The sequence below is a fragment of the Kryptolebias marmoratus genome, linkage group LG21 (genome assembly GCF_001649575.2).
Source record: "Kryptolebias marmoratus isolate JLee-2015 linkage group LG21, ASM164957v2, whole genome shotgun sequence".
Classification (NCBI taxonomy): domain Eukaryota; kingdom Metazoa; phylum Chordata; class Actinopteri; order Cyprinodontiformes; family Rivulidae; genus Kryptolebias; species Kryptolebias marmoratus.
Window position 1 is genome coordinate 11,547,265 of NC_051450.1, and position 12,002 is coordinate 11,559,266.

Below are 12,002 nucleotides of genomic sequence, written 5' to 3' on the forward strand. Positions count from 1 at the left end.
TAGTTTTGCTGAGGGGACATAAAACCGCGGTGAAAAGGCGAAGGGAGAGGCAGGCAGTACTCTGCCGCACTGAAGGGGGCGCACGTGAGCCAACGGGAGCTTGTTGCTGCTGTCCTTTCACGCAGAGGCCAGTGACAGTCACGTGCACTGCTACCAGCCGTTAAGTTTTGTTTTGCTCCATCGGACTGCCAAAACGGTAATTGAAACGTTTTTTCTTATCTTATCCTTAATACTACTATGTGTGCGCGTGCGCGCGCAAGCGTGTGTGAGTGAGAGACGGAGAGAGAGAGAGAGAGAGTGTGTGCGTGTGAAGAACGCTGATGAGATATGAAATAACCAGTAGCCAATTGAATAAGCTACCCTTTTGGATTTATATATTTGTAAATCTGACTCTCAGTGCCTCACCAACCATGAACCTCACCGCACGTCACTGCCCTGGAGGGTCCATATCTGTGTATGCACACATGCATAAATGCAGTGGTTTAATTTTATTCTAACTGTCCCTTTTGTTTAAAGGGACAAGCATATATTAATAACATAATAAACACTTTAAATGACATGAAGGGAAAAGAGGAGCATATTGACACACTTTTTGCTTTCACACATTGACTAAAAACAAAAAGAAAAGTACCGTACAAATGTCACACCAAATGAACCCAAAGAGCATTTTTTGGTTAAAAGGATGTCTAAATGGCACCTACTATCCATAGACGCCCTGGCTAAAAAGTAACTACACGTCTAAAACAAGAGCTAGATGTTGAATCTGTATCAGATTTATATTTTGTCATTAAATAGATAAGCACTGATGGGGATTTGAATGTTTTTTGTGAGCCAACAGAAGTTGTTACCATAATATAAAACCATCCACAAATCTACGCAGTGCAGTTCGCAATTTGTCACTCATGCTGAAAGATGGCAGTTTTTTTGAAAAATACAAAATATGTCCAAGTTTGTTTTTATGGGTCCCTGAAGTATCTTGTTGCCAGTGAACAGCAAAGGTTTTATGTTTCTGTGCTGTGTTAAATAAACAGATCCTATTATTTTGTTTTAATCTGCCTAAAAAAGATACATGTACAAATAAATATTCACAACAACCACAAAGCCATTTTTTTTTGTTTTGTTTTTTGCAGCTCTCAGCTGAACAAAGTAATTGCATTTTTGGATTGTATTATTTCATACCTGCAATCAGTCACTGAATCATGAGTAAAAAAGTATTCAGCTACAATAATCAGTGTTAAAATATCATTTTTTCTCTCTCTGGTATGTTTGCATGGTTTACAGATTTGTGTCTTTAAAAAAAAAAAAGATGCTATCAGAGATAGGCTGCTTGAGCTGTAAGCGCAAACTAAATTTAACCAAAATTATTCCGGGCTAAATGAGAGCTACGACTCGACACAGTGTTGAAATTAGTTTATTATTCAATGGGAAAGAAGTGAATCCTGTGTGTTGACTTCATTACATCTTCTATGCGATTTCAGCAGAGTTGTAGATGGTTAAGCACAAACTCCCCTCTAAATGTGATATACTGAGTTATCCTCTAAAGACAAACACGAATGAGTGCACTTAATGTATGTTTACATATGTTCTGCTTATTTCAGTGCCAGATATCAAACCTTCTGTAGGTGAGATTCAGTTCCAGACAGAGTTGGGTGGTCTGACCTTCTTTCCAAGGTCTACTCCAAAGTGCAGCATGCTTAGCCAGCAATGAACCACATAAACCACCATGAGGCCTAATCTGGGACGGTAACCTTAAATTCTGACCCAGATTGCCCCCCGTACAAAACTATACTTACTATAGGTGGTTCATTTGGCTAAATCTGCGCCATCAGCAAACCACAGCAATCCACCAAATTGTATTTTTGATTTTTTTTCCCCTCTCTCTCTTTGACAGATCATTTCTGCTGACCTTGACGATCCAAACCGAAGTATCCCCCTCTGTCAGATAGCTGTCACTTCCTGACTTGGATTTAACAGGATTAACCTTTCCAATTCAAGCTGCTCTCCACTCTACCTTCAGCATTCATCACTGTGTCATGTTTTCAATTTTAAATCACGCCTTGATTGATTTCATCCAAAGAACTTGATGACTTTTCCATCTTAGACCAGCCGAATTGATGGATCTTTCTTGCCTCTCAATCGATGCAGTATCATCCAGTGGGGTTACACTAGCAATAAAACAATTTGGGAAGACATACTGTGGCATTTAGATGCTTTCACGTCTGCTCGTACTGAAGGGAAGAAAGATTGGAACCATTATTAACCTTTATAGTCATTAAATAATATCTGAAATGACAAAAAGGGATTCTGAAAGGCATACTTTTCCCCTCAGCTGGTTATGGAAGCCTTCTCCTCTCCAAGTGAACCTGATGACTTTAAAACATTTCATCTATCACTGCTGTCATCAAATACTGATTTCATTTAGCACTTTACTTTACCTTTGTTGCCAGACAAAACAAAGGTAACACACACAAATTCATTTAATTATGCATTAACTGGAACCTTGGAAATATGCTCATCATGCTCCCCCAAAGCTAACACAATCTAAATGTTAATTGAGATTTGTGCAGTGAGCTGGAGAAATGAATGTTTACACTACAGCAAAATGCTCTCCAACTTTTGCAAAAAAGCGCGGGATGTTTTGCTGTACATATTTATTCAGTTTGATAAAAGAAAACATATTCAGATAAAGCAAATACATACAGGTAAACGGGAACATGGATTACAGCCTAAATGTTGATGTATAACTATGCTTGGCTGGCTTTATTTCAAATGATGTTTGTTTTCCGTTCCAGTATTCTGTGTGATGGTTGGTGAGGTAAGTCAAGGATGCAAATGTCGAAACTCAGAGCCCGAAAGTGAACCAGTGATCTTGTTCAGGGGTCATCGGGAGCTGATGGCTTTCTCCAGAGAACGTTAGGTGAGAGGCAGTGTACACCCTGGACAGGCTGCCAGTCCATTGCAGAGTCAACCATTCACACTTTTACTAAAAACCTAGTCAAACGAGATGGAAGGAGCCGGATTGCCATTGGAATGAGAATTCTTTGTATAGTTCTGGATATTCAAAGAGCATTAGAATTTTGAGAATTCGTCATTTTGGCTGGTTCTGCTTTATTCCAAACAAAGTAGCTGATTAATCTAACATGTTTTTGGATTGGTAGAAAACATGAGGAGAGCATGCAAACTCCAATTATTGAGATGAATCTATTGGGTTCTGTAGAAAAGTTATGATTCATTAATATCTTAAATGTCAGAGAAAGCTCTATAAACAATCTTAGTTGGAAGAAAGAGTTTTATTCTCACTGAACTGACGAGCTAATGTCTGAGCAAGGTCAGGACCAAAGTTTAATAGTTCAGTCGAACAGTTTTATAAACCTTTATATGAGCATTATTTTGCATTACATGGATACATATTTACATAAAATTTCATGGTTATTTGTAAGCGCAAGTAGTGGCAGCAGTAGCTAGCTGCAGCACTTTCAGTGCAGCCTGAGGCACGTTCTACAAAACTGTTTTAATATTTCTCCTGGAATAACCAGAATAACCCTAATTAGGACTGCAGCAATCCAGTTTGGTCTTGGCCTCACACCGACAAGCCAATCGCTGTCAGTTCGGAGGTCAGGCAGATTTTATTTTGCACCTCCAAACATGATAAAAGAGACAACTTTCCTACAGAAGTAGTAACAAAACCATTTAGTTTAATCAGTTTTTTTTTTATTTCCAAAGTTGTGAAAGCACATAAGTTAATTCTGGAAGCCTTACAGCTCTGGCAGAAGTAAAATTGTGAGGTCAGTTTCGTCTTCATTGTCTGAATATATATATTTTTTTCTTTACCTCAGACCTTTCAGTCAATTTGATATAAATTAATACATCCAGCACTTTCATAAGTAGTGAAGTTTTTTGATATATGGGTTAAAAGGGAATAGATGGGTTCAGTGATGCCAAGAGTTGGTGCTGCAGACTTATTCAGCGGGCTAATTGCGTGTGGCCCTGAAGCTGGCCCTCTTTAACCTTTATACATTACCTTTCATTGTGGATCAATGGAGGGCTTTAAATCAGCCATCCAGTGCTGCCAATTCACTTTTGCAGAACGTAAATGACACACTGAAATCCTTCAAGGGCATCGATGTATTCTTAAAAAAAAAAAAAAAAAAAAGATGCAGAGCTAAGGAGAGTCAAGCTATAACCACCTCTACAGTACAATCATTTTTAAAAAGGACTTTTTAAAAATTCTTGACACTTTAGTTAGTTCCACTGGTTTTTATTTCTTTCACATTTTCTTGCTTTTATTTAAAAAGTTTATTTTATGTGATTTTTTTTTTTTGTGCGAACCACCCGGCAGTTTGAAAGATAGAGCATAAAAATGGGCTTTATGAACTGAAGGTATTATTTACAGTGAAAAGGCTCTTTGAGATCGCAAGTTTGGATTCATAACATGGCATAATTTTAGCAACAAACAGACAAATAGACAATGAAAGAAAGGTTTGAAAGCAGAACTGGATGATGATCTACATAGGGCAAATTTGACTCCAGCTCCAACCAGCACATCTGACCTTTTCTGCCTGTCAATAAATGTGTTAGATCGATGGCAACATTTCATTTTAAAGTTTCCATCAGTTAAGTCTGATGACGTGTTTATTGTCACACATCCCCATGGATTTTCATGTTTCCTGCATGACAAATAACTATTTATTTAGCTCTTATGATCTGTTCTTGGCCATAAAAAGTACTTTTGCCCCCCCCCCCCTTTCTTTATCAAATAAATAATTAAAATAAAAGCATTAAACCAAACATGACATGTTAAATGTATGACACGAACAGTTTTATTGACTAACAGAAACACAAGTCTACAATGACAATGAATCCTGTAGCCTTACAACAGTTAGAACATGTTTTGTTTTTTTTGGACACATGAAAACAGAAAATACAAAGTTACAGTAGACATGCCATTTGATAAAAATATCTTTACAAAAAAATTTACATTTCTTTACAACAGTTGTCACTTACACGTCTCTACAAGTCCCATGATTCTGGTTTAAACCAAACTGTCGGTACAGAGTTACTCGCTAAAAAGTCGCCACTGTAGCTTTTTAGAAAGAAACATTTAAAACAATGTTCACAGTAAATGTGCGTTCAGCCAGAAGTCTCCCAAAGTCACACAGATAAACTATGACAGTTGAATGAAATGAGTGTTTTTACTGTTTGTGAGTGTATTCGGTGAACCATAGTGATAAAAAAAGATTAAAAAACAAAAAACAACAAGAACTAAAGCTCCTTTTTTTAACATGGTTTTGGATACAAAAATAGTGTTACACATCATCATCATCGTTTACCAGACATATTTGGAATGAGCTGAAGGTAGTTTTTTTTTTTACTTTTTAATTTTTTTTTAAAGTTTTTAAAATATTTCTTTTTTTGGCAACACTGACAAGATTGATGGGTGTTTTCAGAAACTTGTGTAAGCTGAGCTTTCCTTCACATTGAAGATCAAATCATGTAAATACGCTAAAATTCCACTTAACCCAAGCAGCCAAATGTTGTCATGTGAATGTATGAATCTAATGCAAATCCAACCACAAAAAAGGTGTAACAAGAGGTTAATGTTGACTCTGCTGAGTAATTAAAACATTGATGCTTCAGGCAAGAAAGTTTGATGTTGTTTTAGAAATGCACTGATCACAATTTTCTCGGCTGAGTCCAATTTCCAATTTTTGTAGAGATTTTAGCAATTTATCTCCAAGAATTGAAACTAACAAAATGCAAAATATGTTCTTCTCATTTCTGATTGGTTTGGCAATTTTGACTTTATTCACAATAAAATGTTTACAGTAAAACAAACAAACAAACAAACAGCAGTTTACAGGACTATCTTTCTCTGTCACTGGATATCTACCGACAATAATGCTCTAAGTTCTTGGATAGAGAGATTTATACAAATAAAATCCAGCTGAAAAAGAATCACAGTATCCCTGCATAAACTAGATTATAGCTAACTAACATTTTTATTAAAACACACAAGTGCACCAGATCACAGGACAAGCTTTTTTTCTGCCAACATAACCTCAGTTTATAGCAAATTGCTCCAGTGTTTAACATAATCTGAGAAAAACGAAAACAAAACAACTTTTTTTTAAACACCTTACAGATAACTTTTAGGCATTATTAATACAAAAAAACCGTTATGCTTGGGGTGTTAGGTTAAGCAGGAGGCAGGGTTATGACATCATTGTTTTCAAAAGGTTGCGTTTTGGCTGTCCACATGAAAACCCAAGGGCGGTGTTTTTAACACGTCTTCACTCTGGAACCCAGTTTTAAAACAATACCAAATTGGGGCTTTAAAAATGCCATTTCCGCCAGGATGAAAGGCTGAAATGATAAAACAATTAATATGCTTCATGTGGACAGGGCTTTAGTCTCCCTTACTTACTAAAAACAACACTTGTGGCTCTAACACCATTGCTGGCACAAATTAACCACTTAGCTATGGTGTGTTTGCAGATTAAAAAATAAATTTAAAGGGATTTTTTCAGGGTCAGATTGGTCGGTCACCGGTCGAGCTAAAAATCCTCTGATTCTGGTCACCAGCTAACTGATCAGTGCATCTTTCTTTCAGATTTTTTAAAATTTTAAACACTTTAAATGACTTTTTTGCTTTCTCGATAACCATGAGGTAACAAGAAGCATCAGGGGTCAATACCTAAAAAACTTTGAAGAAACAAAGATTGTATGATAATATATATGCACACACAAACTGTATCTAGAACCAATATAATGATAGAACCCTGTTTACTTTGTAAAAGAGGGGCACATGTACAGAAACCATGAGTGTTGGTTTGTTTCACAGCCGATGTGCAAATAAAGGCTGTATCAGAGAACTCGACACGGTGTTCAATCATTTGCAGTTAAAAATGTCACCTAGCAACACATTCTCCACATGTCACAAAAAAAAGAAAAATGCTCAAAGAAATTGTAACACTTATTTATTTATTTATTTTTTTTTAGTAATGGAGTTCTTTAGCCAAGTTAAGGCTACCAAGCAACCACTTTCCAGCAATAGCTTCTTTGAAATACCTTTACGGTGGTTACATCAGAAGTGCAAAAAAAAAAAAAAAAAACAGCACAAGTGGGACACACGATTTGAATAATTGACAGGAGAACACGCTGACATTAAGTCGTTAGTGACATAGTTTAATTTGCAGCAATTTATTTGTAATCAGGTTAACTGCACCTCCACATGGCACCAATTTCACTGGCAAACAAGAAATCCAACCAGAAGGAAACATCTTTACGACAAAGTGGAAAGAAAAACACTGAACAAGAAGAGAAGTCAATGCTTTGCTAGTGAATATTCTATGTTTAAACGCAACAAAAGTAATTGTCCAGGTTAGATTATTTCTAGTGTTTTCGAAGTGGTGACAGAATCACAGATTTTATGAGTCATTTTTTGATTTCATCCTTGCCTTTCAAGTTATTACTTAATCATGCAGCTTTCCAGCATTTTGAAAGATCTTGCTTTTGCACCTACATGAGACGGAATCAGTACAGGATAAAAAAGAGAAGCTTGCTGGCTCCTGAACAGCAGCAGTCCACGTTGGGATGCGCCGGCTGAGCGGGGAGGAGACGTCGGGGCACTGCTCCCTGGCAGGAGTTCCTGTGCCAGAGTTGGCTCTCAACCACAGGAAGTCCTCGCTCTGCTTCACAAACTTGGCAGGAGCCGGACTACATGGTGGAACAGCCCCGCAGGGCATTTGTGTGATAAATGAATAAAGCTGGATAAAGTTATGCTCACAGCTATTGGCGTGTGCATGAGTCTAATCCAAAACCAGACGGCGGCGATGATCCATTTATTTTCTGAAGACCACACTGCGGTCGCAAATTGTTCTTACCTTAATTCATCCGCTTGATATTTGAGCAAAAGCAACAACAACAAAGGAAATTGTAAAATTACAGCGCAAGCACATTTTATAAAAGCATCAACAATTCATCAACATCATGTTTCTGACTTTTATTTATAAATCGTTCCGTTCAGTTTTGTCTGTTTTCATTGTTTCAGGAGCTGTATAGACTGTTGGCTTCTTGCTATGTTATATAAGCTGCTCTCGAAGTAAACTCAGGGCAACACATTAAAAGAAATTTTCTGTAAATAGCACGTCACATTTGGTTTGTGTTGCAGGGTTGGCCGTCGAAACATGACTCGGCATCTCTTTAACACAACTCACAGTCCTGAATGGGTTGTCTTGATCTGTCGCAGATCCCTTTCTGCCTCCTGAAGGTGATGATGAATTCTAATACCTACAGCCAGGAGAGTTTGATTCCTCACTCTGCAGAGATAAACGAGAAAGCACACTGTCTGACCGCTCCTCCGTCACAAACATGGTTCATACGGCTGTAAATCTGATGAGGATTAAGCAGATTTTTATAGCTTGGACTTCGAAACGTAGAACTATTTTCTGGCGGATTTGCTTCTCTAATCCTTATGGACGTAACATATTGATGCTCTAACTGGGATTTTCTCTTCTTGGTGGGCCGGCAAATAAAACATCCATCCATTCTCGACAACATCGACTAGGATTTAAGACGTATGTAATGTGAGAATGTTTTGGGAAGTGAAAAAAAGTGTCACCAAGTGGCTGAGGAAAGCATAAAATCTAAATTTTGTTTTATCACCTTTCTGTTTAGGAGTGTAGGTAAAATACTGTCGTCAAAATTAAACTCGTATTTCCTAAAGGAATGCACATCACTCGCCGCATTGCATCTTAAAATTTTAAACAAAGATCTTGCACAATTTGTTCATTCTCAGATTATAATTGGGGATCAGTCTCAGCTACGACCACAAAAATTTTAGCTCAATCTCTGTAAAACTGACGGAAATCTAATCAGATTAATCCTTTCTAAGGTAGATGAGCTGTGGTGGCCATCTTGAATTGAGTTGACTCCAAAAGATAATTAGTTGCAGATGTACATTTGGTGATTACTTTTGGTGAGTTGTTCATGAGATATTTTGCTAATAGACACACATACAAGGATGCACACACAAAAGCAGTAAAGTTTGGAAACAAATTTGTTTTAAATTTCCAAGTCACAAGAATCTCAAACACAAACATGTTAAAGACCGCTTTCTGTATAGGTAACAACAAACATGAGAATGGGTTCTAATTACAAACACATAATAATAATACATCATTATCATAAACTGTGAGTAAAATAATACTATATGAACCATATACGTATGTGTGCTGTGCAGCTGCTCTCTTTTGAAATTTTATTTATAAAAGGAGATTGAAATGATATGGTGACTGACACACAGCTTCCACAACGTGATTAATTTGAACAATAACACGATTTAAGGAGAATTTTCAAATCCAGCCTCAGAACAGAGTGCCATATGCACAGTAAAACGTGGCTTTAGTGACAATCTGCTTTCTGTTTTATCTCTTGGGAGAAACTCAAACATTTGTCATGGATGGAGAAGAAAACCGTGAAAAAAAAAAATCCTCAAGGCAAACCTGCGGCGCTGTGCCAGAAACATGGGAGGACTGTTTGCTTTTCAACATGACAGTGATCCCAAGTACAGAGCCAAGCTGACAATGCGGTGGCTGAGAATAGAAAAAAAAAAAAAGAAAGGGTGAACGTCCTTGCATGGCTGAGTCAGGCTAAAACCCTTGAGAGAATTTGTGGGATCGTATGAAGATTGAATCCAAATTGGCTGAACTTGAGCATTTGTTTCCTGAGGAAGAGAGGGCAAATATTGCTCTGTGCAGAATTGGTGGAGATTTGAATCTGAACAAACTCAAGGCTTTAATTAATTAAAAAAAAATAAATAAATCCATTGAAAATAAACCTGAAAGGGGATATCCACTCTCAAATAACATCATTTGTACTTTTTAGTAGGCATTTGTTACAAGGAAAGCAAATCAAAATTAGTTACCACATTAAAGGTAGCCTGATTAATTGGCACAACTAAGCATTCTTGGGTAATTAAAAGGCAGGCACATCTATTGGCAGCGCGGTGTTGTTACACATGTTAATAAGCTTCTTTTTCCACGCAGGGGAACTTTTTTAATACAACACCAGCAAACACCAATGGGAATTGATAACAGCAACAACAATGTTGTATATATCAGAAAAAAATGGTAAGATCCTAGCTCTGATTTCCTACAGCCTTATATATTAAATTTTTAGATAGAAAATGTTCCTTTTAGAGAGAAAATATGGATAACTTTTAGCTTGGATTGACATTCACAGTGAGCATTCAGTAAACTGTTGCACACATTCATCGACATGAATAAAGATGGACAAAAGGACTCCATTAACTTCCACTCTCAAAAAATAAAGCCAGAATGTTATTTTTATGGACACAAACACTAACAAACAAATCAGCTCCATAAATTGGCCATTATCTGATTCATGAAGCTCATCTGTTTGTTAGCTTTTTGCCCATAAATGGCCGATGCTCCGAATTCTAAACTGGCCATTAAAAAAAACCACTCCTAATTGGTCAGCGTGTATGCCGTTTTCACAGGATTTTACTGCTTCTGCTAAACATATTGCGGCAGCAGTTACAAAATTCTTTTATTTCTCAAGATTAGCTCATTTGAGATCACTAAACAATGAAGTTATGAAGAACTAGCCACTGCCATGCCAGATGGTGTAAGTGCTGCATCATTACCCCACACCCTCAGAGGAGAGAGGCTCGAAACTCTTTACCTTAGGCCTCATTCAGACCCTCATTCCACACAATTCAATTATATGAATGTTGTTTACGGGCAGTTCTGGCCCATTGGAATGCCATTAATGCTGCCTGCGTTGAACTCGGTATTAGCTGCCCTTCAGTGAAGCTGGTCTTCTAAATGTCAGGGAGCTTATGACTTTTGAGATGATTAACGGATGTTTAGAGATTCTAAAGACACAGTTCAGTGGCTATAGGTTTTAATAAGAACTAGATGTATGGCTGTTTAATGAGGACTCAGTGGAGGAGTGATGCTGTAGCAGCTGAAATGGACACCTGAGTTTGAAATCCAAAGTTTTTACCTTATCTCAGTTGTCAATATCCGATACATGGTTCTCTATCTGAAAAAGAGAGCACAGAGGAAGGAACTGAGCACACAGGTTGGAATATAACTTTTTGTAAAGGTCACTGACGATATACGCTCAACAAGAGCAGCCATGTCTGACTACAGAAGAGTCTTTGCGGTTAAAATGTAATCAACACGACCTTCTGGAAGCAAATAAATCTCCTCCAATATGTTGCTGAAAAGTAATATCACCCAGTAGCGAGGATGCATAGCTTTCATCAAGGTCGTGCGCAACGGTTTATGGCTAATAAATGTAGTGTGATTAAAACAGGCCATCTAAAAGCATAGCTACACAGATTAAACCGAGGATAAGTGCTTTGATGTTCATTTAAAACTGTGATCTGCAAGATGTAAAATAGGAAAAAAAACATGGCTTTAGAAGTTCTTTTTCCTTTTTTTTTTTAAAAAGTATGGGTAATATGTTTTGACTGCTGTGTAATATGAAATAGTGAGGGTGTTTTAAAAGCTCCAGTTCGCAAATTACTGTTATTAAACTAAAATTTAATTTCATGTTACAACACCAGCCAGAGTTAAAAAGCCAACAATTAAACCGTAGCCTGAAAGCAACACTGGCATTCAGCTTTCAACCTTCAAAGCAAGTGATGAACCAAAAAAATATATATATATTTTTATATATATATCATGTTTGTTTTGGTCAGGAGAACCTTCAACAGACAGGGAATCTATTTTTGTAGCCAAAGTCTATTTTTTTGTTCAAACCACTGGTGTGATGAAGGAGTACCAAAGCCAAAGCTAACTGAGATCAAATGGCTCGCTGAATACAATCAATATAAGCTTTGAGAGGACAATCACATTAGAGGAAAGACTGATGAAAGCTGCTTCTGTTTTGAATTAGAGCTGAAACGATGGCTCGATTAATTTTCTTTATCCTGCACTTTGAGATTTAGCAGTTTTTACTTTAGCTGTCAT

At 37.2% G+C, this 12,002-nt stretch overlaps 1 protein-coding gene across 2 annotated transcripts in view; it reads right to left on the bottom strand.

Moving 5' to 3' along the window:
• Positions 1-4,802: 4,802 nt before the first annotated feature.
• Positions 4,803-12,002, bottom strand: part of LOC108230459 (RALY RNA binding protein like) — a 105,497-nt gene continuing 98,297 nt past the window's right edge. For both annotated transcript variants that reach the window (XM_017406714.3, XM_017406716.3), the window contains exons 8-9: positions 11,029-11,067; positions 4,803-8,318 (exon numbers count right to left, since the gene is read on the bottom strand). In XM_017406714.3, coding sequence (XP_017262203.1) covers positions 11,035-11,067 — 33 coding nt within the window. In that variant the 3' untranslated portion in view covers positions 4,803-8,318; positions 11,029-11,034. The remainder of the gene's footprint in view (positions 8,319-11,028; positions 11,068-12,002) is intronic.